The sequence below is a fragment of the Macaca nemestrina genome, chromosome 17 (assembly GCF_043159975.1).
Source record: "Macaca nemestrina isolate mMacNem1 chromosome 17, mMacNem.hap1, whole genome shotgun sequence".
NCBI classification, from domain to species: Eukaryota; Metazoa; Chordata; class Mammalia; order Primates; family Cercopithecidae; genus Macaca; species Macaca nemestrina.
Genome location: NC_092141.1, coordinates 71,651,624 through 71,678,247, shown reverse-complemented (window position 1 = coordinate 71,678,247; position 26,624 = coordinate 71,651,624). Strand labels below are relative to the sequence as shown.

Here is a 26,624-nt window from a genome sequence, read left to right as displayed (position 1 = left end):
AAATTATTATTTATTAAAACAAAAACAAAACCAAAAAACAAAACAAAACAAAAAAACAAGACTGCCTTTATGGAAACGAGGTGTTTATCAAAAAAGCCCGTCCCCTCCTTTCAGGGGCAGGACTTGTCTGATTCAATACTTGTACCAACAACAAGGAAACAAAACTAAGCCCAGTGGGGAACCTAATAGCAAATTAAGTCTGCATAGCCTCTAAAGCAAATGAACTCCAATGTTCAGGAGCTTGGGGGGATATAGGCAAAACCTGACATTAGTGGATCAAAGCAATTCACAGCTGTGCAAATAATAACAATTCATTTTAAAGAAGCCCCCTCTCCCCACGCCCCACCCCAAGTACAGATGAAGACTGCCACTAGTACTATTCTATAGAGAAGCAAGCACAGAAAGTGGGACCCTGAAGACCGAGAACTTTGAGATGGGCAAACTGCGACAGGGAGGAGAACATAGCACAGAGAGGCTGAATAAGTCAAACAGGTGCCACGAAGACACACCAGGTGCCCCCAGTCTCTTCCAGAAGGAAATGACTGAAGTAGCAGAAAGAACCCACCAGCAGCTCCCTAGGGTCTAGTTTCTACAGACAAGCAACCATGATTTCTTTTTTTTTTTTTTTTGATATGGAGTCTCACACTCGCTCTGTCACCCAGGCTGGAGTGCAGTGGCGAGATCTCAGCTCACTGCAAGCTCTGCCTCCCGGGTTCACGCCATTCTCTTGCCTCAGTCTCCTGAGTAGCTGGGACTACAGGCGCCCACCACCACGCCCGGCTAATTTTTTGTATTTTTAGTAGAGACAGGGTTTCACTGTGTTAGCTAGGATGGTCTCGATCTCCTGACCTCGTGATTAGACTGCCTCAGCCTCCCAAAAAGCTGGGATTACAGGCGTGAGCCACCATGCCTGGCCAGCAACAATGATTTCGAAGGCTTTATTTACTACAGCTATTTCTAGCCACAAAGGAAAGGAAGGTTAAGAGTACTGGGGCTTTGGATTAAGGAAAATCTGGATTTAAATACTAGCTCAGCCACTTCTTGTTACTCCAATTCTGTAAGCATCAGTTTCCTCATTGTAATACTGAGAATACATTTATTATCTTAGGGTAGTTATGAAGATTACATAAAACAAAACCAACAACAATGCATGTAAAGCTTGTAGCACAATGCTCAAACTACAGGTATTATTTAATTTTAAAAAGTCAGACACTCAAGTATCACTTACTTGTGGTAATTCTCCTTTTTCTCATCTCTCCAGTTTTTATTTAACTGGTGAATTTTCACAGCTACGTATCTTTGCTCTGTTAGATCAAATGCCTATAAAGAAAGAGAATAAATTATATACTGGGCAAATGTTAAGAAGAATTACAGGCAACTGATGTGAGCCTTTAACATATAACATAATCAAAGTCCAAAATACATTATTAAATATATCACATACTTGTATCAGTCTTGCAACCATCTTCTTGAAACTTGTGATTAGATAATTTAGAAGTCTCCAGACACACTGGCACCAAGGGATTTAGAACATAAAACCAGGCCAACACCACAAACAGAAAGATAGCCCCTGCCTTCAGAATCATTTCCCAACCATGCTCTTTCTGGACACCATCTACTCCCCGTCTGGGACCCGTCTCTCTTAGGTTGCTCTTGTCCTTCAGTTGACACTGGGACTTTACAAACTTCAAACATCCTGCCACTTTTGAAATCCTAGGGACACACACTGTCTGCCTCCTGGAGAAAATAACCCCTCACAATATACTTCTTTGGCATGATTATTTACAAAATAACCCTGTAATTTGGCATATTGTTTATTAAAATAAAAAGAGAAACAAGAACAAAAAACAGCCCTGCCTTTAGTCCCATCTCTATCTGCTGGGCAAATAAAAAGTGGTTTTGTTGTTGTTGTTGTTTTTGAGACAGAGTCTCGCTCTGTCACCCAGGCTGGAGTGCAACGGTGCAATCTCAGCTCACTGCAACCTGTCTCTCGGGTTCAAGTGATTCTTCTACCTCAGCCTCCTGAGTAGCTGGGATTACAGGCACGCACCATCAAACCTGGCTAATTTTTGTACTTTTAGTAGAGACGGGGTTTCACCATGTTGGTCAGGCTGGTCTCCAGCCCTCAGGTGATCTGCCGGCCTCGGCCTCCCAAAGTGCTGGGATTACAGGTGTGAGCCACTGCACCCGGCCGAAAAGTAGTTTTTAATTCCAACAATGGATGAAGTTAGTGACACCAAGTCACTTCTCCAGCACTGTCCAGAGGTAGGAACCGGCTTTCCCCAAAGGCCACCACTGCCGGCAAGTCCTGCATCAGCTAGGTAGTGCTTGCTATAGCACAGTGAAAAAGGTAACATGGAGTTTTGAGGAAGCTGGGTGTAAATCATTATTTGATAAAGTAATCTTTCAATTGAATTTAAGATTTCCCTCCAAACAAAAGAATTTATTGCATAGCTCCTTTAGAATAGTTTTTCTTAGTTTGTAAAGTTCAGATTAAAAGCTTACCATTTCAGTTTCAACACTGTTATTACCCATCTGCTAATTTCCACAAATATACAAATACATGAAGGCAACAAGTGCAGAAAACAGTCCATAAATAGGGTGATCACTACTTTACAGATCTTTCTCAACGTAAGTTTCTCTAGGTAAGCACTGCATGTAGAGAGAGCTGCTTATAGAGAAACTTCCATCATTTATACCAAATTAAAACCAGTATGTTTAAAGTATAAAAACCACTCACTTCAGACATATCTTATTTCACAAAAACTGCAATATTTTTAATTTTTTTATCTAGACAAGTCCTCAATGTGTTTGCCAGGCTGGTTTTGAACTCCTGGCCTCAAGTAATCTTCCCACCTTGGCCTCTCAAAGTATTGGTATTCAGTATCATTTCCCATCCATTCTCTTTCTGGACACCATCTATTACCATCTGGGACCCATCTCCCTTAGGTTGTCTCTTGTCCTTCAGTTGACACTTTACAAACTTCAAACATCCTTCCACTTTTGAAATTCTAGGGACACACACTGCCTGCCTCCTGGAGAAAATAACCCGTTATTGGGTTAGAGGCAGTAGAGGCCATGCCCGGCCAAAAACGGAAACTTTTGAACTTTTTTCTTACAGAATCTTCAGTCCATCCACAATCATGAATACCATCATGGCTTCACACCAGAAAATCATTTCAAATAATTTTTTAAAAACAGTAAATACCACCCAATTTGTAAGAGTACCAATGCTATTTCAAGCATAATTTTCTCTAACTACACTGTACTTCTAAATCCAAGACACTGTGACCTACCACTGACTTAAGAAAGGATTTTGGAGATTGGAGAACAGCGAAAGAAAAACTAAATGCACACATCACTGCAAGAAGTATTTAGATCTCAGAAATAAAATGTGTGGGGCTGAGCATGGTGGCTCACATCTGTAATCCCAGCACTTTGGGAGGCTAAGGAGGGCAGATCACGAGGTCAGGAATTTGAGACCATCCTAGCCAATATAGTAAAACCCCATCTCTACTAAAAAAATACAAAAATTATCCAGGTGTGGTGGCGGGTGCCTGTAATCCCAGCTACTCGGGAGGCTGAAGCAGGAAAATCACTTGAACCTGGGAGGCAGAGGTTGCAGCAGTGAGCCAAGATCACGCCATTGCACTGCAGCCTGGACGATAGAGTGAGACTCCGTCTCAAGAGAAAAAGAAATAAAATGTTTGAAGAAATACATTAGGAAGGCCGGGCGCGGTGGCTCACGCCTGTAATCCCAGCACTTTGGGAGGCCGAGGCGGGCGGATCACAAGGTCAGGAGATCGAGACCACGGTGAAACCCCGTCTCTACTAAAAATACAAAAAATTAGCCAGGCGCGGTGGCGGGCGCCTGTAGTCCCAGCTACTCAGGAGGCTGAGGCAGGAGAATGGCGTAAACCCAGGAGGCGGAGCTTGCAGTGAGCCGAGATCACGCCACTGCACTCCAGCCTGGGCGACAGAGCGAGACTCCGTCTCAAAAAAAAAAAAAAAAAAAAAAAAAAGAGAGAGAGAGAAATACATTAGGAAAAAATACGATGATGAAATTACTAAAAGTAACCAGGAGGCACCAAGAACCAATTTTGATGTTTCAAAATTACATACACTTCTAGGTATATATCCAAAAGAATTGAAAGCAGAGTCTCATAGAGATATTTGGACACCCAAATTCAAAACAGAACTACAGGCTGGGCGCGGTGGCTCATGCCTATAATCCCAGCACTTTGGGAGGCAGAGGTGAGCGGATCACTTAAGATCAGGAGTTCGAGACTGGCCTGGCCAACACAGTGAAATCCCATCTCTACTAAAAATACAAAAAAATTAGGTGGCATGGTGGTACACACTTGTAATCCCAGCTACTGGGGGAGGCTGAGGCAGGAAAATCACTTGAACCCAGGAGACGGAGGTTGCAGTGAGCCGAGCTTACACCACTGCACTCCAGCCTGGGCGACAGAGCAAGACTGTCTCAAAACAAACAAACAAACCAAAAACAAAAACAACAGCACTATATACAATAGGCAAGAGATGGAAACAACCCAAGTGTCCATCAACAGAGGAGGATAAACAAAATGTGGTACATACAATAAAATATTAAGTGACCTTAAAAAGGAAGCCAATCCTGTTACATGCTATAGCATAGATGAACCTTGAGGACATTATGCTAGGTAAAATAAGCTGATTATGAAAAGATGTAACATGATTCCACTTCTGTAAGAAATCTAAACATAGTCAAATTCAGATTAACAGAATGTAAAATGGTTCCAAGGATGAGGAGGAGGGGGAAAGGAAAGTTGGTTAATGGCTACAGAGTTTCAGTTTTGGAAGATGAAAAAAAGTTTGAGATCTATTTCACAAAAACGTGAATGTACTTTACTGAACTATACACTTAAAAATGGTTAAGATGGTAAATTTTATATCTATCTTTTTATGATAAAAAAATTACAAAGAAAATAAACTAAGAATTAAGAATGAACATAAATAAAAATGAAGAAAGCAGAAAGAATGAAAGCAGACATTAATGAAATTGAAAACTAACGAAATAGCAGATTTCATCAACAAAAAAGTTGATTCTTAGGAAAAAATTAATAACAACACTGACTAATCTCTAGCCTATCAATCAAGAAACACAAAAATAAAAATTTTACAAGAACAGAGAAGTAACTAGGATGTGGAATATCTATCTATCTATCTATCTTTTTTTTTTTTTTGAGATGAGTCTCGCTCTGTCGCCCAGGCTGGAATGCAGTGGCCGGATCTAGGCTCACTGTAAGCTCTGCCTCCCGGGTTCATGCCATTCTCCTGCCTCAGCCTCCCAAGTAGCTGGGACTACAGGTGCCCGCCACCATGCCCGGCTAATTTTTTGTATTTTTAGTAGAGACGGGGTTTCACCGTGTTAGCCAGGATGGTCTTGATCTCCTGACCTCATGATCTGCCTGTCTTGGCCTCCCAAAGTGCTAGGATTACAGGCATGAGCCACCGTGCCCAGCCAGTGGAAAATATTTTTTAAAACTCTAGGCCAAGCATGGTGGCGGTAATCCCAGCACTTGGAAGACTGAGGGGTGAAGATCACTTCAGGCTAGGAGTTTGAGACCAGCTTAGACAGCACAGTGAAACCCTGTCTCTATTAAAAAAGAAAAAATATATAAATGAAATAGATTTCCTAGAAAAATTAAATTACCAAAACTGACTTAAGAGAGAGAAAATCTGAATATATCAATAGTTGTAGAAGAAACTGAAAAGACAGCCAAATGTTTTCCACTAACTCAACATCTCCCAGGTGATTTTTCTTTTCTTTCTTTGTAGAGGCATGGTCTTGCTATGTTGCCCAGGCTGGTTTCAAACTCCTGGGCTCAAGTGATCCTCCCACCTCGGCTCCCAGAGTGCTGGGATTATAGACATGAGCTGCTGAGTCTGGCCTGCCCGAGAAGTTTTTATGAGTCAACTCTAAGGAGCCAACAATTCCCAAGTGATGAAAAGGGTTCCAGAGCATGGAAAAAAGAGACTTCACAACTCTATCTAACGAGCTAGGATAATTATGACATCAAATTTTGACAAAGCTGCTTGCATACAAAAGGTGACTATGGGCCAATCATACTTATAAGCACAGATTAAAAAATACAAATAAGATACTAGAAGCCAGGTGCAGTGGCTCATGCCTGTAACCCCAGCACTTTGGGAGGCTGAGATGGGAGGACACTTGAGCTCTGGAGTGGGAGGTTGCAGTGAGCTGAGACTGCACTGCTGCACTCTAGCCTGGGTGTCAGAGTGAGACAATGTCTCCAAAAAAAAAAAAAGGCACTAGAATATCAAAACCAGTACGGTAGTGCACTAATCGTAATACAGTTCTGGAGATGAACAGTGATGTAGTGATGTCAGTTGCACACATTGTAAAAGTACTTAATACCACTGAAACATATACTTAGTAAAATCACAGTGGGGTGCAGTGGCTCACACCTGTAATCTCAGCACCCTGGGACGCCAAGGCAGGAGGACTGCTTGAGCCTCTTAGTTGAGACCTGCCTGGGCAATGTAGCAAGACCCTATCTCTATAAAATATTTAAAAATTAGTGCACTGGGCCTGTAGTCCCAGCTACTCAAGAGGTTGAGGCAGGAGGCTTGCTTGTGCCCCGCAGTCTGAGGCTGCAATGAACTATGATCGTGTTACCTCACTCCAGCCTGGGCAACAGAGCAAGACCCTGTCTCTAAAATAAATAAATAAATAAAACCGCAATTTAAAAAAAATTAGAAAGAAAACGGCAGAACTAGTTTTAACATTTTTATTTGCAATGAAAACTATTTTACTAAAAAGATTTCCCATATATAAATTCATATGGGCTTAACATAAATCCTAACAGTTAAAGCTGTACATCTGAAAGGTACAGCTGTGCAACAAAGACTACTTAATAAACAATTCTATACTTTACAGACAGGTGCCAGAAACATGTAGAAAAATTAAATCCACATGTTATGGATCTGTAGCTATATTTAAAACATACTGAATCCCTCATTTGGTAAAAATCAACCTGGAGGCTCAGCAGCCTGTACTTCGCTGGCCCAACTGAAGCACTCTAAGCCAGAACACTCTTTCAGACTTCCAGTGCTAGTAAATGATATTAGAACACTTCTAAAACAAAAAGCCGGTTTTCCAATTTTAAAAAATCTATTCTTATTGGAAATAGGTTTGACACATCTATTCTGTACAAGAAATAAAGATAGCACATACTCTTTTCTAACAAATATGAGGCAGAAAGTACAGAACCAGAATAAAAATCATCATAATTCCACCACCCAGTATACTTCCTTCTTGTTTTTTAAATTTATAATTATTTATTTTTCAAACTTGAAAATGACAATACTGTATTCTGCTTGGTCACTTAGGGTTAAAAGCTGTTTTCCCAAAGACACAGGTTTTTAAAGTTTTTGAATTTCAACCAATGGATACCAACCTATAATTATCAGTATTTTTAATGTTCTCCAAGTTGGTAAGAGCCGATAATTTAACTCCCAGTCTTTGTATCCAGTTCCTTATACTTACCTTGTAAACTTCACTGAAACCTCCTCTACCCAAAAGATGTAACAACAAATATCTGTCATTTAGCGTTGGATGATCTTTAAATCTGTGGAAACAGGGAACATGGAACACCCTGAGATCATGGACTACAGTCTTCCACGCTTGCCAAATTCCCAGAATATCTAACACATTATACATACAATTATAGCTACTGTTGGTAGTTTGACAATCAACACCAACATGGCAAATACTGAGTATAAAGTTACACAGTTCAAAGAGGCAGTGTAATTACAATGAACAGCACTAGCTGCAGAGCCACAGGACTTGGGTGCTGGTCTCAGTGTAGCTACCCTAGACCTTTCTTGCTCCTCCTGCTTTTTTCTGTCCTGCTATACAATGAGGGAGGGTAGATTAGAGTAGACCAGAGATTTTTAAATTGTGCTACTTGGCTCCTCCAAACTGTTCAAGGGCCACATGTTCTCACCATTTCAAAAATACATACAGTAAATCCAAGACACTTGCTATTTCCTTAAAAACAGATTTGATTATAAAGTGAGTCACATGTTCTATGTGCATTCATTATTCTCTCTTTAAGACAGATATAACTGTGTTCCCCATATTAGATTCTCTTGGGTAGTTTCTTAGTAATATGATAAAGAAATGACAAATTCTGGCAAAAACAAATTTAAAAATATTTGTACCTAGTTCCTGATCTTAAACAATCTCACTATTAATTCTGAAATTACTTTACATGGATTCTAAGAAAGTAGCATGCCTATTTGGAGAGACATTACTGCACGGTGGTTTGGATGAAAAAGATCCAAGTTTAACTCTTTGGTCACATTATTTATGAGTCCCTGGTCAAGTTAATTTACTTTCTCCAAGCTTGTTTTCTGATTGATGTATTAAAGATGACTGAGTTATCCTGCGGATTAAATGAGAGCACTAAGGGCACTTAGGACCAGGCCTGATACACAGAGAGTTCTCAGAAAGTGGTACCTGCTGTTGTCTGCCACTTTAACAGAAAGGTCCAAAGCTCATATAAGCCAAACAAAAATACACAAGCTGTGGCTTTATGAAAAAATGTTTCAGGGTCCAAAAAAAAAATGGGGAAAAAACAGATTACTTATAAAAGCCGCTTTCTACTTTCAACCTACTTTGCCCAGTTTCAATTCATCTACAATTAATGTACTGAACTTAAGAGTCTTACTTAAAATGTCAACACCTGAATGGCCCTTAAAGGTCATTCAGAAACTGAGTGTCATCTCAACCCAATACTCTTTCCACAACACCACACGGTGACCCATCTTCCCTTTCTTAAGGCTCTGTAGGGAAATCTGAATATGCCACATATCTCAACCATTTACAATTACGAAGCCATATTGTTTTAGTAACCTCTACTCATGTAAAAATGCTCTACGTATACCCATATGTACTTAATATATAAATTTAATACAATTGTATATTTAAACCAAGGCAAATCATAATTTTGTTTACAAAATTGTATTAGATGCTACAAAAGAGCTAAATATACTATGGAATCATTTATGTAACTTACATTAAGCAAACACATTATTCTAGACCATTCAATTCATAACATAAAATGCTTAGCAATCTCCAACCCAATGTACCCCCAAGTAGCTTACTGTGAATTATCTTCATTATGTATCCTTTTTAGTTCCCTGATATGTAGATTTCTAACCCTTTCTAGCCTCTCCAGCTCTGCCTGGATCTCTGCTTCCTCCTAAAGCGAAAAGGAAAGAAATAGCACAGGGATCTTATTTCAAAAACAATAGCAGACATTTATCTTATGAAAGGCTAGAGGAAGGTGCTTTGCATTGAAAGATTTCTTTTTAAGTGATAAGAATTTTAATCATAAAAATTAGCCCATAGAAAATAATAAAATTCAAACCATACAGAGGAGTTCAGTGAGAAAAGTAGAAGTTCTCTACCCTCTTCCTCCCTCCTCTCCATGCCCACTCCTGAGATGTAACCACTATTAAGTTTCTTACACAAGTTTCCAGGAATGTTTTGTGCATATATACACAGACATGGAAACATTTTTTACAAAAATCAGGTTATCTATCCAGTTCTCGTCTTTAAGCGTGGATTACACTTGGTGCCTTAAGTTCTACTTATTTTTACGTTTTATTTTTTGAGACGGAGTTTCACTGTTGTCGCCCAGGCTGGAGTGCAGTGGCGCGATCCCGGCTCACTGCAACCTCTGCCTCCCAGGTGCAAGCGATTCTCCCGCCTCAGCCTCCCGAGTAGTTGGGATTACAGGCACACGCCACCATACCCAGCTAATTTTTTGTATTTTTAGTAGAGATGGGGTTTCACTATGCTGGGCAGGCTGGTCTCGAACTCCTCACCTCAGGTGATCCACCCACCTCAGCCTCCCAAAGTGCTGGGATTACAGGTGTGAGCCACCATGCCCAGCAAGTTCTACTTATTTAATAAGCTCTGAGAACCCAGTGGGAAAACAGCATGAAAACTAATATGTGAAATAAAAAACAAAAGCACACATACCAAAAGCAGTTCAGTAAATCCTTACTGACCATTATCACCCATAAACAGCATTGACCAATGTATGGGCTTCTGAATTTTAAGAGCTGAGCAATCCACATCTAAGATATCTCAGTGAATATCATCAATAACAAATTCTATATTATGTGCCTTTGTGTTTGAATAAGGTTTGGCGTAAGACTTTCTCTTTTGAGCTAGTTTAGGCAAGGAATAAGAGCTGCTATGTGATTTAAAATATGATTTAAAATCTTCACATCAATTTCAAAATCATCTGCTCTTATTATATATTAAAATTTTACTCCAAAGATAACCACTTGGGAAGCCTTATGATGTATACAGAATTATCTGCTCACAGATCACTGGGGAAAAAAAAAACACTCTTATTGGGTTGCTGGAATTGACTTGAAAATGGAAAGATAGGCCAGGCATGGTGGCTCACACCTGTAACCTGTAATCCCAGCACTTTGGAAGGCTGAGGCAGGCAGATTACTTGAGGTCAGGAGTTCGAGACCAGCCTAGCCAACATGGTGAGACCTCGTCTCTACTGAAAATACAAAAATGAGCTGAGTGTGGTGGCATATGCCTGTAATCCCAGCTACTTGGGAGGCTGAGGCATGAGAATCGCTTGAGCCCGGGAGTTGGAAGTTGCAGTGAGCCAGGATCGTGCCACTGCACTCCAGCCTGGGAGACAGAGTAAGACTCCATCGCAAAAAAAAAAAAAAAAAAAAAAAAAAAAAAAGAAAAGAAAATGGAAAAATATGAGTTCTACCATTAGGCTACAAGACATGACATGAAAGCAGTCACTCAAGCTTTCTGCTGCTATGTGCAGCTACTATGACCAGAGAGCTTCAACCCCAAATGTAAACTAGGTATCACATTTCTCCAGGGAGATTTTCTCATTACACTTACCTTTTTAAGATGACCTAATCTGAGTTTGAAGATTTCTTCTTGTTCATGGTATTCTGCTAATGTTAACCTGAAAAACAGTGGTAAGTTTCAGTAAACTACTAGAAATCATAGTTTGCTTATTTAAAGAGAAATGCTCAAATATACTATAAGACATATGCAGTTTCAGTCTCAGTTAAAATGACTGAAAGACAGGTTATCTTGTAGTCCTCTGACAAGAGAAAACTTCTGTGATTTACCAGATATGATGTGAGGGAAGAACTTCAAAACCAAAAGTCTAATTTGCAAAATATAAAAAAAAAAAATAAGTGAGCCATATTTTTATATTATTTTTGAAATGAGTTTTGTCCCATATATTACTCAGGTGAAAATTCATTCAGAGAGCGCCAAAAATTGTCTAAAAATCTTTTAGAGGGCATAACAATAAGCCAATGGATTTTATTATTCTTGTTAACACTTAAACCTTGATAGTGTAATAACAAAGAGAAAGATATAGCAGCAAATTAGAGTCTAGGATTTGGAGTCTGAGGACTAGGGTTTAAAGCACTACTAAGCCGCTGGCGATGTGACCTTGGGCAAGCAACTTTAACCTCTTAACTCAGTTTCCTGAAATGCAGCAAGTGATAATACCTATCTAAGAAAGCGTTGCGGCTTACATGACAATGTACACAGAATATTGAAAATGCTATTTAAATCAACTCTCAAAGGGCTGACTTGATGGGTATTCACGTGTTTCATGTTCCACCTACTCCAACAGCATCCTTATATCTCAAGAATGAACAAGTGGCCAGGCTGGGTGGCTCACTGTAATCCCAGTACTCTGGGAGGCTGAGGGGGAAGGACTTGGAGCCAGGAGTTTGAGACCAGCCTGGGCAACAAAGCAACACTCCGTCTCTGTGAAAAAAACAAGAAAGAAGTTGGGCATGGTGACACATGCCTGTAGTCCCAGCTACTCAGGAGGCTGAGATGGAAGGATTGCTTGAGCCCAGGAGGTTGAGGCTATAGCGTGCTATAATCATGTCACTGCACTCCACCGCAAGAAACAGAGCAAGACTCTGTCTCTTAAAAAAAGAAAAAAGAAAGAAAGAAAATAAAAAAAGATGAACAAGTGAGAATTATTTTTTTCTTCCATCTCTACCTTTTTCGCATTCTAGAAGCATATACAGATATTTAACATTTTTAGATACCACTGTTTAGATATATTCTAAATAGCAGAAGAAAGAGGAAATATCTATCCTATCAACCAGAACAGAGCCTTTGAGGTCTAACTCAAGAAAAAATAGAAAGAAGAAGAAACTCACCTACTAGGGCTATCTCTTTACAGATGTAGAAATACTTGTATCTATTACTCCATTCCACACCAGCAAAAAACAGATAAATAAAAAATGATGGCTAAGAATTCTCTGTCTGAAACAGGTTCAGGGCCAAGAAAGGATAATATGACTCACTCCAAGACTCCAGAGGCCTACTTCTGGCTTCTGGTCAAAGTAAGAGCCAATTCACAGATACTCTAATTAAAAACTGGACTGAAAGCCTTCTGGATTGGATTTTACACAGGACTGCAGATGGCAACTGCTTACACATTACTAGCCTAGATAGAATTCTAATTATTGTTCTGTGGCAAAGAAACAACCTATGCCTTCTTTAGCACTCCTAAGCAAATGGTTTTGTGCATTAGCATTAAATACTTTTCAAATAATACTAGAGGGAAAGTCCCTTCACAAAATAAACACAGGAATCATGAAAGAAAACCTTGGTCAGATTAATTAGCCTAGACAATCTTTCAAATCTGAGCCCCTACTTGGACTTGCTGAAAGGAAAATACTTTATATTTAAGACTCTATACTCTTCCCCTCTTCTCATTCTGATTATTGCACTTGACTAGTCTTTAAAATCAAGGGGAAAATGTTTTATAACATTTGGGCTGGGTTCAGTAGCTCGCGCTTGTAATCCCAGCACTTTGGGAGGCCGAGGTGGGTGGATCATTTGAGGTCAGGAGTTCGAGACCAGCCTGGCCAACATGGAGAAACTCCATCTCTACTAAAAATACAAAAACTAGCTGGGCGTGGTGACGCACGCCTGTAGTCCCAGCTACTCAGGAGGCTGAGGCAGGAGAATCATTTGAACCCGGAACACGGAGGTTGCAGTGAGCCGAGATAGCACCACTGCACTCTGGCCTGGGTGACAGAGTGAGACTTCGTCTAAAAAAAAAAAAAAAAACTATTTGGAGTTATACGAATGAAGAGGTTTTCCAAGTTCATTACGCACATTTTTATCGCTATACTTAATGTAAGTATTAGTTTATTCGTCTGTTCATCTCACCTAAGTAAATTGTGGGCTCCTAAGGCTGGGGCTGTATCCTTTAGCTCTGTATTCCCAGAAGGGGCCTAGCATAAAATAAGTATTTAACACAGACGTACTAAACGAATATCAAGGACAAGACTTCCCAAAACATCAGATACGTATGGGGTGAGGATTGGTGTTAAGCCATGTTTCTCAGTAGAATGAAAGAAGATGCATTTCTAGGATGCCACAGACTTTTAACAATAATGTAATACAAGTATTATTATACCTGAAGTGGATTATGTGTTGTTTTTGTGAACTAATACGAAAACATAAAACAAATGACATATTAATTGATAAGTTATATGATATACATTTTCTTTGAAGCTATCTTTGGATATGAAACTTACTTTCAGTTAAAGAGAAAGGAAGAAACGAATGGAGAAGGCAGGCATTTGTGCTTAGAATTTTCTACTCCTATACATGGTAGCTATGTAAATATTGTTGAGTGACAAAGAAAAAGATGACTATACTGCAGTTTAAGATACTGGTGTTTTCCTTATATTCCCAGAACACGAAACAATTCTGATGAGATCAAGTTGTGGCTCATTGGGACAATATCCTTTTCTAACATAACAGGTTTTCGGGGCACTTATCCTAAGTTTGCGACTATTAACGAAATGCTCTTTTGACCAGTAAAGAGCATTCTTCTGTTTGAAATAGCAGCCAGGTAACTCCCATAAGACGACTAGTATACCACAACCTGGAGCCACATGTAAGCAATAATATCATTTCAGTACAATGATGTCTTATTTGTTAACCAGGAGTGGCCAAAAGACATGATGTCAAGTGACATTACTTTTCCCTCTCATTCAAAATGCCCTAAATAAAGAGCAGCTTTAAGAAAATCAATTAATTTTATATGGCATTTATATGAGTTGAGCAAATCCATTAATGTAACTGAAAAGAAGGTTTAAACCTGAGTGAACTCCAGAATTTACAACTATTGCCGGTGGCAATCAACAGGACATTTGTATTTGGGGGTGTGGTGTGGTGTCTCAGCGTTCACGTCAATAAAGAACATACGTTTCATTTTCAGCTCCATTGGTCTTGCTTTTCCGCTGTTTTTGCTCATTGGTTGCAGGAGGGGCCTGACCCATGGCAGGAGGTTTCCGCTTTGCTAACATTTTCCGTTGTCTTTCTATCTCTTCCCTCTGTGAATTTATCCTTTCCTGTTGCCTAGAAATATAAAAGATGTTGCACAAAGAAAGTCAAAAGTTTTACCACAGCTATGGAACACACACAATTTGTCACTTGTGTATCCAATTTCAGAAAAAATAAGCCCCTTTAAGTCAAGAAGAGATCTGATTTTAACTTCAGATTGGAAGGGCCAAATAATCGGTGATAGATGTTTTCTGGGAATGAGTCTGTGCTTTAAGACTAGTTATTACTATTTTCAGAGTGGGCAGGAAGGAACGTATCAAATTTCTATTGTGACCTTATTTTCTGACTCAAAAGGAACAATTTTCTGATTCCTTTTTAACAGCTAAGAAAACAATTCTCTGATCTGAACCCATTAAAAGTAAAAATTGTATTTTAAAAGTTGTAAAATGTTCCAAGTTCTTTTTTATTTTTCTTTGGATGAAAGCTTCTCAGTTTTGTGTAAAAAGATACCAAGTTTGTAGGATGCTAAAGAAAGTAAACAAGATTTTCTTTTAAGATCTATCCTTTATTCTAGTCTAAGGGAGCCATTACTACTCTACACATCAACCCCGCCCACTGATACAGTGACACCTAAATTAAGTTTTTAAAAGACAAATACATTCAGAGAAAGCACAATAAAGTCTTCAACTAGTAAGAACTCCTTAGGGAATAGGGAACAAAATGAATTAGCATAAAACATATTTTACAGCAGCAGTTAATCTAACACCATTACCATTAGAGTATTTCCTAAGAAGATGTCAAATTTTTCTGTGATTAACTAGTTTACAAATTAGAGACCAATAAAAACTCCATTAAAAAAAAAAACAAAAAACACTTTCTCTCATGTATCCTACCACCTAACAGATATTAAGGTTTATAGACTTGGTATATAAAAATAAACAAAATTGGAGATTAACCATTTAACAGGCTAGTCTTTAAGTCACTCATCATAATTGACAGTCGAATGATAGCTCCCTTCTCCTTCTCCCTCTACTGTGCTTTTCCTCTCATTCTCTTTTGTGGAAGCAACCTTCATTTTTGTGGAATAATAAAACCTTTTTTTTGAGAGAGTCTCACTCTGTTGCCCAGGCTGGAGTGCAGTGGTACAATCTTGGCTCACTGCAAGCTCCATCTCCCAGGTTCAAGTGATTCTTGTGCCTCAGCCTCCCTAATAGCTGGGATTACAGGTGTGCACCACCATGCCCAGCTAATTTTTATATTGTTTTAGTAGAGATGGGGTTTCATCATGTTGACTAGGCTGGTCTCAAACTCCTGACTTCAAGTGATCCCACCTCGGCCTCCCAAAGTGCTGGGATTACAAGTGTGAGCCACCATGCCTAGCAGAATCTAATTTTTTTAAAACCTACTCTCAAATGGAAGTTGCTCTACCCTCTTCCCTGAACACTGTTTTCAGATCTTTTCCAGATTTAGTACAGTGTCTTTCGTGGAAGAACGACAAGCAGAAAACCAAGATTACTCTAGGGTAGATACCCACAATACAGCTTATTTGCACATATCTAGAAGGGCAATGCTGTATGCAAGATTAACCTAATCAGAGTATTACAAAGCAACAACCAGTCACTTGATAATACTATGCCCTTGGCTTCAGGATGAGCCAGGTCACTGATTAGACATCAATTGAACAACAAAATGAAAATTATAATTCAAGAATTTTCTGTTCGCCTGAAAATTCTTTGATTATCATTAGCTAGACCTCCTCATCTCTACTTGCAGAACATATATAAGGTTGGCTCTCCACATCTATGGATTCAACCAACTGCAGATTGAAAATACAGGGGAAAAAAAAAGGATGGCTGCACCTATACTGAATATGTACAAACTTTTTCCCTTGTTATTATTCCATAAACAATATGACAATTATTTACACAGCATTTACATTTATTAGGTATTATAGGTAATCCAGAGGTGATTTAAAGTATATGGGAGGATATGCATAGGTTATATGCAAATACTACACATTTTATATCAGGGACTTGAGCATTCATGGATTTCGGTATCTGAGGGAGGTCCTGTAACCAATTCCCCACAAGAGACAATTGTATATATCATTTATGGCTTGAAAGAAATCTGGGTTGAGACACAGAATCCTTAAGTAAAATCACAGTATTTCTTCTGGAGAAAACATTTACCTTAACTGAGCATGAATTTCCCAATTAAAAAACTGGTAAACATCTTTAGCTCATTTCTACCCCTTTCAGGGGCCATGAATGTAAGGCACTCTGAACTCCCTACAGATAAACATACAATATACAGTAGCTTAGTGGAGTGCCACAACATTTTGTCTTTGAAGATTAACAGTATTTTTGCAAAATTGAGATTTTAACAATCACCTTGATCAAACATAAAATAAAAACAATCTTCTATTATTTTCAAGGACAATTCATATGTTTAATCACTTCAGATTCACCAAGAAAGGATCCCCACAGCCATCATATATATAAACCATAACACAAGGGACACAGATTCCAAAACATCTTTAGGGAAATCCTAAACTGCACATTCTGAGAACAAGACTTTGAACATGAAAGTTGATGCACCAAAGATCAATGTTATGTATTTTAAGGATTCTCATATAAATTCTTGATGTTCTTGAAACTATTTAGCTATTTATATCGAAGAAGAAAAGAACAGAGACTATCAGTGGTACTTCATTTAGATTTATTTTGGGAGTACAAAGTCTGGATTATGTCAAACTATAACTTCTCATAGAACAGGAATCGTGTCTTAGCAATCCATATATCCCCCAGCATGTATAACAGTGCCTTTCATAGAGTTGATCTTTATTTCTTGTATAGCATCAATTTTAGAGATTGCTCGCCCTTCATCACCCATAGCAAGAGGCTATTTCTTCTATATTTTACAGAAGTATTGAGGACCCAATAAATCCATCTCACTCAAATCTAAATAACTCTATTTACAAAGCCATTGCCTGCAAAAGAAAAACAAGATAATCAATCTTCTGCACCATTATGGGTTGTGTCCCCCAAAAGATATATTAGTCATTAGTGCCTCAGGATATGACCTTATTTGGAAACAGGGCGAATAAAGATATTACTAGTGAAGATGAGGTCTACTGGACACGACAGGACCTTAATCCAATACGACTGGTGTCCTTATGAGAAAAGGAGACACAGAGACGCACAGGGAGAGCACCATGTGAAGAGGAGGCAGAGAATGGAGTTATGCCGCCGCAGGCCAAGGAACACCTGGGGCTGCCACACTGCTGAAGAGGCAAAGAAAGATGTTCCCTAGAGGCTTGAGGAAGTATGGTCCCGCCCCACCTTGATTTCAGATCTTTAGATTCCTGAGGTGTGAGAGAATACCTTTCTGTTACTTTAAACCACCCAGTTTATGGTATTTGTTACAGCATCCCAGGAACGGAAGGCGGGCGCCTTCAGCAGCAACACTACCTTCTACACTTCAACTACACTAGAAGTAACGAGTAGTAAAGGTATTTTAAAAACTGTGGCCAGGTGTGGTGGCTCACACCTGTAATCCTGAAACTTTGGGAGGCCGAGGTGGGCTGATCACTTGAAGTCAGGAGTTTGAGACCAGCCTGGCCAATATGGTGAAACCTCGTCTCTACTAAAAATACAAAAATTAGCCAGGAGTGGTGGCGTGCACCTGTATTCCCAGCTACTTGGGAGGTTGAGGCAGGAGAATTGCTCGAACCCGGGAGGCAGAGGTTGCAGTGAGCCAAGATTGCGCCACTGCACTCCAGCCTGGGCAACAGAGTGAGACTCCATCTCAAAAAACAAAAAAAAGCACGTATTTCCAGTCATTATTTTAACAAAATTATTTAAAGTAATCTGTTATCTATTTCATCTCTGAGACATCTGAAACCTCAAAACTTCAAACAACATGTCAATACCCCAGATGGCTTTGTTGTTGTTGTTGTTGTTGTTTTTTTTTGGAGACGAAGTCTCGCTCTGTCACCCAGGCTGGAGTGCAGTGGCGTGATCTCAGCTCACTGCAACTTCCACCTCCCAGGTTCAAGCAATTCTCCTGTCTCAGCCTCCCGGGTAGCTGGGACTACAAGCGCATGCCACCATGCCCGGCTAATTTTTGTATTTTTAGTAGAGATGGGGTTTCCCCATGTTGGCCAGGCTGGTCTCGAACTGCTGACCTTAGGATATCCACCCACCTCGGCCTCCCACACTGCTGGGATTACAGGCATGAGCCACCATGACCAGCCAGATGAGATTTTTAAAGATTCCCAGCATTTCATATATTCTGTACAAACTAGGAGCTGTGAAATGGTATACAATACCTAAAGATCTAATGTTTATAAAATCAACAAAATGAATGACTTTGTTATGGATCATATGACTGAGAATCAGATGGTTTGACATAAATTGCTTTAAAACGGATACTGGTTGGGAGGACAAGGTGGGTGAATCACTTGAGGTCAGGAGTTCAAGACCAGCCTGGCCAACATGGCAAAACCCTGTCTCTACTAAAAATAAAAAAATTCACCGGGCATAGTGGTGGGCGCCTGTAATCCCAACTACTGAGGAGGCTGAGGCAGGAGAATCACTTGAACTCGGGAGGCGGAGGTTGCAGTGAGCCGAGATCGTGCCATTGCACTGCAGCCTGGGTAACAGAGTAAGGCTCTGTCTCAAAATAAAATAAATAAAATGGATACTGGAACTTGTCACACTTCAGAAATACCTGAACTGGCATTACAATGCTGTAAGCTTTAATTTCTTCCTCTAATTACATGCATCTTAAATGATCACAATTTTGTACACAGGTCAAATCTCCCCCCCGCCCCCGCTTTTTTTTTTTTGAGACAGGGTCTCGCTCTGTCACCCAGCCTGGAGTGCAGTGGCACAATCTTGGCCTCACTGCAACCTCTGCCTCCCATGTTCAAGCAATTCTCCTGCCTCAGCCTCCCAAGTAGCTGGGATTACAGGCGTGTGTCACCATGCCCAGCTAATTTTTGTATTTTTAGTAGAGACAAGGTTTCAACATGTTGGCCAGGCTGGTCTCAAACTCCTGGCCTCAAATGGTCCGCCCATCTCAGTCTCTCAAAGTGCTGGGATTACAGGTGTGAGCCACCACGTCCGGCCAAATCCCATTACTTTAATTTTGTTTATTTCAACATAAAGTCTTAGTGAATAATTTTTATTGCCTTGCCATGGACTGTTTGAGACTTCTTTAAACAAAAAGTGGTGCACTGAATAACATTAACATTTAGTATTTAACATTACTTTCTCAGAAGTATAAAATAAGTTATTTTTTCAACAGATTCAAACATACTGTGGAAAGCAAAAATTACTAAACTGGCCAAAAAATATTACAAATCTGATATAAATTTCCTATTAGACAACGAATCTTCTGTTTTAGGAAATTAAAGATCACTCAAAAAAAGAACCAGGGAACAAAAAGAACAACAACAACAACAACAAAACGGTGTTAAGGGTCCTATTGAGGTTATATATCATTATCTGATTCATTTTTTAAATGCCTTTAGGTTTGTCTCTTCCCATAAAACCTAGTATTGCTGCTAGTGTTCAGCTACTTCACCCACCAAATTACTTCACACGTCTTGGAGTTTCTCATGTGCAGAACTGTCATCTCTGAGGTTATTAGATATAGCCTTTTACAACTGGAGAATTTCAATTTCTATACTGAAGGAAATTAATTTATTAAAGCAAAATTTCAGGAACTAAAACACCTATAATTAATAGACATCAGCCAGAAACAGCTTTCCAAGAGAAGACATAGATTTCTTGCCATTTATATGGCTTAAAACAGTAAAACAGTGCTATCCACCTACAGTGAACAGTCCTACTTAGGGATTTCATTTACATAGTCTCACTTCCTCTGATTTGATGGCTCTACAGCAAAGTCATCATTTTGTACTCTACCATACAGATTTCCAGACCCTCATGGGCATCAAGTTGCTTTTAGAATATGAGATAAAATATTGCTACTATCAGCAGTAAGTTCAATCACTTCTTTTTGTTTTGTTTTGTTTTGAGACAGGGTCTGGCTCTGTCGTCCAGGCTAAAGGACAGTGGTGCAATTCTCGGCTCACTGCACCACTCACTGCATCACTCACCTCTCCTCCTGGGCTCAAGTCATCCTCCCACCTCAGCCTCCCAAGTAGCTGGGACCACTGGTGAGGGCCACCACACCCAGCTAATTTTTGTATATTTTTAGAGACAGGGTTTCATAACGTTGCCCAGGCTGGTCTTGAACTCTTGGGCTCAATTGATCCACCCACTTCAGCCTCCCAAAGTGCTGGGATTACAGGCATGAGCCACAGCGCCCAGCCATAAGCACTTCTTAAAACTAATTACATCTCTATACAAACTCACCATCTTTCCTGAATCAAAATCTAAAAAGACTGCCATCTAAATAGTAGCCACTGACAGGGCTGCTCAGAGCCACTACCACTACTAGAAGTCAGTGTAAGCATTAGGTGGCTTTGGCCACTATGTGGATCTTAAGTTTTATCTTCTTCTGATTCCATTTTAACAAATTTGGAAACTGGATGGTATGTCACTTCCAGGGCAACTTGCATTTCTTAGCCAGGATGTTATAAACAGGTATCATACCTCCATGTAACCGCTGTTTATATTGCCCTGATACCTCTGCTATCACCAGCCACCTATGCTTAAGAATGCAGAGTGGGCCGGGCGCGGTGGCTCAAGCCTGTAATCCCAGCACTTTGGGAGGCCGAGACGGGCAGATCACTAGGTCAGGAGATCGAGACCATCCTGGCTAACACGGTGAAACCCCGTCTCTACTAAAAAAAAAAAATACAAAAAACTAGCCGGGCGAGGTGGCGGGCGCCTGTAGTCCCAGCTACTCAGGAGGCTGAGACAGGAGAATGGCCCGAACCCGGGAGGCGGAGCTTGCAGTGAGCTGAGATCCGGCCACTGCACTCCAGCCTGGGCGACAGAGCAAGACTCCGTCTCAAAAAAAAAAAAAAAGAATGCAGAGTGAATGCTGCTCTAAATGTCTGGTGCTGGCCTAAGAAAAGTCTGTGCTTTCCTTTCAAGGTATTCTTTGACTTGAAAGCCTCTTCACACACCAAAATATACATACATGAGGAACAATCATGAAGCAAAAACATGCTTAATCTAAGTTGGAGGTTAATGTTTCACACATAAAACAAAGACTACTAACATGTAATTCAGAGGTGAGTTTTAACAATTATTATAAATAGCATCAATATTTGTATTTTCTTTCACGCATAAGTTTCTTATTTGTCTCATTATTACTCAAAAGTAGTCATATGATTTCCAATTCATACTCAACAAGCTATTTCAGCAAAAAAACACAGGAAGGAAGGAAAGGCAGTCTATAGAACCTTCCGATTCATCATGACCTGGAGATTAAAAAAAAAAGATACACCAAAAGGTACCGCAATCTGAAGATATCTATATACATTTAAAGATCTAAGCTAATGGTAGCTAGTCACACAGTTGGAATTTGAGGATTTTAAATGTTAATTCCCTCCTTGGAATAAATACCTAAATGCTTCAAATCAAAAGTTATGACAAAGACACTGAATGTTCAAGATTCCAAGCTGCAGACAGGCACACGCAATGGGGTTGGTCACCACTGCCTTCCAGGAAGTGCCTCTCTGATGACTGGACACTGTCTCCTTAAATAATCCCAGGAACATGTCCTATAAAGTTCTTCAATGGTTTTATTCTGCTTTATACCTAAACTTAACTCAGGAAATTCTTTCTCAGGTCCTTTCACATTTCATTTTTCTATGGATCCACAATAAATGCTCAACAGACTCTTAATGAAAATTCATTATATAATTAGAAAGATAGAAAGTCAGACCCTAGGTTTTTCTTCCTTAGCTTCAGCAATTCTGATTCTTTTAAGTTTTAATGCAGAACTCATTCTTTATTTTCTGGAACTTTTTGTATTCCTGATTTTACTTGTGTCGTTTTTTTTCAGGACTTCACTTCATTCGATACATTTCTTTACACATGTGGTGACTAAAGAACTAACTGAAAAGATGACTACCAATACTAGGATTATTAATGACTACAATTACAGAAAACCAAAAAAATCCAAACGAACTTTTCAATTCTCCATTTAATCATAACAATTCACTTACTTGATAAGATTCTGAAAAGCATAACCATCTGTCCACTGTTCAGTAAATGAGGCCCCATGTCGGACAGTAGTAAAGTGGCCCAATCTCAAGCGGTCTTGCATGCTCTTATCTCTACATGCCATCTTCTCTTGTTTTGACTTAGGGGAAACAGACAAAAAAAGGAATTCAATACCAATTAGCATGGATAAAGATACTTCTTAGAAACTAAAACTAAAACATTTAACATTATCAGGAAACATACTGTTGAAAACCGTACGCTTTCTCACAACAGTCAATAATGACTCCTTGGATGACTTACTATTCCTATTCAAACAAAGTAAACAAGATAGAACAATGAAACAACTGCAGGTTCTTCCTTGGTAAAGCTTTCCCAATCTGTCTATGTGTGTGCGTGTTTTTTTTTTTTTTTTAAAGACAGAGTCTTGCTCTATCACCCAGATTGGAGGGCAGAGCCATGATCTCCGCTCACTGCAACCTCTGCTTCCCAGGTTTAAGCGGTTCTCCTGCCTCAGACTCCTGAGTAGCTGGGACTACAGGTGCACGCCACCACACCCGGATAACTTTTATTTTTTTTTTTTTGAGACGAGGTCTCACTCTGTTGCCCAAGCTGGAGTGCAGTGGTGTGATCTCAGCTCACTACAACCTCCACCTCCTGGGTTCAAGTGATTCTTCTGCCTCAGTCTTCCAAGTAGCTGGGACTACAGGCACATGCCACCATGCCCAGCTAATTTTTGTATTTTTAGCAGAGACGGGGATTCACTATGTTGACCAGGCTGGTCTCGAACTCCTGACCTCGTGAGTCGCCTGCCTCAGCCTCCCAAAGTGCTGAATTACAGGCATGAGCCACCATGCTTGGCCAATTTTTCTATTTTTTTTTTTTTTTTTTTTTTTGAGACGGAGTCTCGCTCTGTCGCCCAGGCTGGAGTGCAGTGGCCGGATCTCAGCTCACTGCAAGCTCCGCCTCCCGGGTTTACGCCATTCTCCTGCCTCAGCCTCCCGAGTAGCTGGGACTACAGGCGCCCGCCACCTCGCCCGGCTAGTTTTTTTTTTTTTTTGTATTTTTTAGTAGAGACGGGATTTCACCGTGCTAGCCAGGATGGTCTCGATCTCCTGACCTCATGATCCACCCGTCTCGGCCTCCCAAAGTGCTGGGATTACAGGCTTGAGCCACCGCGCCCGGCCAATTTTTCTATTTTTTAGTAGAGACTGGGTTTTGCCACGTTGGCCACACTGGTCTTGAACTCCTGGCCTCAAGTGATCAGCCCACCTCCATCTCCCAAAGTGCAGAGATTACAGGCCTGAGCCACCATGTCCAGCCTGCCTAGGTGTTTTTAATCTTAAGAGTTCAGCATCGGCCGGGCGCGGTGGCTCAAGCCTGTAATCCCAGCACTTTGGGAGGCCGAGACGGGCGGATCACAAGGTCAGGAGATCGAGACCATCCTGGCTAACACGGCGAAACCCCGTCTCTACTAAAAACACAAAAAATTAGCCGGGCAAGGTGGCGGCGCCTGTAGTCCCAGCTACTCGGGAGGCTGAGGCAGGAGAATGGCGTGAACCCGGGAGGCGGAGCTTGCAGTGAGCTGAGATCCGGCCACTGCACTCCAGCCTGGACGACAGAGCGAGACTCCGTCTCAAAAAAAAAAAAAAAAAAAAAAAAAAAAAAGAGTTCACCATCTCACATTTGGGCCACATCAATGCCTAGCTCTTAAGCTGTTTCCCTATTTTCTGTTTCTTCTCTAATCTTTTCCAGAGAACTGCTGACAATTCATCTTCTCAGAACACCACTTTGCACACTTCCAGTTTGATGTTCCAAATCTTCCATGGGTCTTTGCTACCAAACTTTGGATCCAAACAAGAAAAACTCCTCCATGCGCTATAAGATTATATCTGCCTCCCTGCAGAATTCTTACTCCAGAACACCTTATATACTCCTGATTCCTGAGAACATCATTTATTGAACATAGGTTTATTTAAAAACAATTATACGTCATGAACTGTAAGAATGTTAAGTACAGAACATAGAAAAAAACTGGTGTTCACAGCCTAGAGAGGCGGGGGGTTATAACCACTAAATATATTAATTGGTAATTCTAAGTACAAACTGTGGTAAAGAATTCAAAGGAAAAGAATAAAGTACTGTGAGAGATGATACCATGGGATAAACGTCCTTGAGATGCCCTATTTTCAACTGACAGGCAATTTATAGCTGCAGTTTTCCATGCCCAGAACACATTCTTCCTCTTCTTTATAGCTTTCTCCAATTAGTCTCCTGCCCTTGATTTATTTTAGTGAATTTCTTTTCTTTCTTTCTTCTTTTTTTTTTTTTTAAGAGACAGGGTCTCACTCTGTTGCCCAGGCTGGAGTGCAGCAGTGCAATCACAGCTTACTACAGCCTCCAACTCCTGGCTCCAGTGATCCTCCCACCTCAGCCTCCTGAGTAGCTAGGACTACAGGTGTGTGCCACCACACCCAACCAATTTTAGTGAATTCTTAGTAAGTGCACTGCTCACCTGAATAGGTTTCCTTATATATGTGAATGTATCTCATTCTCCCACCCTCATGTAGACTGTTACCCTCTGATGGCAGAACTGTGTCTTTTGTTTCTTAGATTCATGCAAACTGTTCTATTATGAGAAATTCATTCTCTTTTTTATTACTAAGTAGTATTCCACTGTATGACCATATCATAATTCGTATATACAGTCACTTGTTAAGAGACACCTAGGATGTTTCCGCTTTTTGGCTATGAATAAAACTGCCATGAATATTCTCATACAAGTACTTTTATGGACATTTGCTTTCTTCTGTTTTTAAAAATAAAGATGGTCTCACTGTGCTGCCCAGGCTAGTCTCAAACTCCTGGGTTCAAGTGAACCTCGTGCCTGAGCCTCCCAAAGTGCTGGGATTACAGGTGTAAGTCACCATGCCCGGCCAACATTTACTTTCATTTATCTTGGGTAAATGCCAGGAGAGGAACTGCTGGATCACAGGATTTAGTGCATATTTATCTCAAATAGACAAATTGTCCAAAAACCTTCTGAAGTGGCTGTAATATTTTACATTTCTACTGGTGTAAGAAATCAGGCTGTCCCCTATCTTCACCAACCCTTGGATCTGTCAGGTTTTTTTAACTTCTAGTCATTCTACTGAGTATGTAGTACTATCTCACACTAGTTTTACGTTGAATTTTCCTGATGGATAAAGCCATTGAGCATGTTTTCATGCTTGCCATTTGCATATTTTTATATACTCTTTTTTTTGTAAACTATCTGCTCAAGTCTCCTGCTCATGTTTAATGAGTTGCCTTTTTATGATTAAGTTATAAGAGATTTTATGTATTCAAATTCTACGAAAGATAATATTGCACTCTATGATTGCATTTTCATTTGTGTGGTTTTTTTTGGCTTGTTTTTGTTTTGAGATGGTCTCAGTCTACCACCTAGGCTGGAGTGAAATGGCACGATCTCAGGCTCACTGCAATCTCTGATTTCAAGTTCAAGTGATTCTCGTGTCTCAGCCTCCAGAGTAGCTACGATTACAGGCGCATGCCACCACACCCGCCCACTTTTTGTATTTTTAGTAGAGACGGGGTTTCATTCACCATGTTGGTCAGGCTGGTCTCAAACTCTTGACCTCAAGTGATCCGCCCTCATTGGCCTCCCAAAGTGCTGGGATTACAGGCATGAGCCACCACACCCTGCCCATTTATGCTTCTTTATATTGCATCACGGTGTAGCAGATACTCAATAAACATTCCCTACTTAGAAAGTCAGTAAGTAGGTACTACAATTTCAGCTCTTTTGGAAACAAATTTAAATTTTGTTATGTACTACTCCTAGCAAATAGAAAGTTCTGTTTTCCTGTGAGAACTCAGAGACAGCGTTATGTTTACTTTTTGTAGTATGCTATTTAGAGTTTAGTACAACTGGCTGAATCTATGCTGATTTCCAGAAGTATTCTAAAACTTCAAAGAAATTATCTGGATTAGCATATATTTTATTTTTTCTCACTCTCAGAAAAAATTTTAAAAAGTGATTTCTCTTCTATAAAGTTGATTAATGAGTC

At 40.0% G+C, this 26,624-nt stretch overlaps 1 protein-coding gene across 9 annotated transcripts in view; it reads right to left on the bottom strand.

Annotated features, from left to right (window-relative positions):
- Positions 1 to 26,624, bottom strand: part of LOC105483058 (tousled like kinase 2) — a 142,648-nt gene that overhangs the window by 28,337 nt on the left and 87,687 nt on the right. For all 9 annotated transcript variants that reach the window (XM_011743629.3, XM_071083390.1, XM_011743634.2 and 6 more), the window contains 6 exons: positions 22,560 to 22,696; positions 14,330 to 14,482; positions 10,964 to 11,030; positions 9,175 to 9,272; positions 7,553 to 7,634; positions 1,229 to 1,320 (listed from right to left, as the gene is read on the bottom strand). In XM_011743629.3, coding sequence (XP_011741931.1) covers positions 1,229 to 1,320; positions 7,553 to 7,634; positions 9,175 to 9,272; positions 10,964 to 11,030; positions 14,330 to 14,482; positions 22,560 to 22,696 — 629 coding nt within the window. The remainder of the gene's footprint in view (positions 1 to 1,228; positions 1,321 to 7,552; positions 7,635 to 9,174; positions 9,273 to 10,963; positions 11,031 to 14,329; positions 14,483 to 22,559; positions 22,697 to 26,624) is intronic.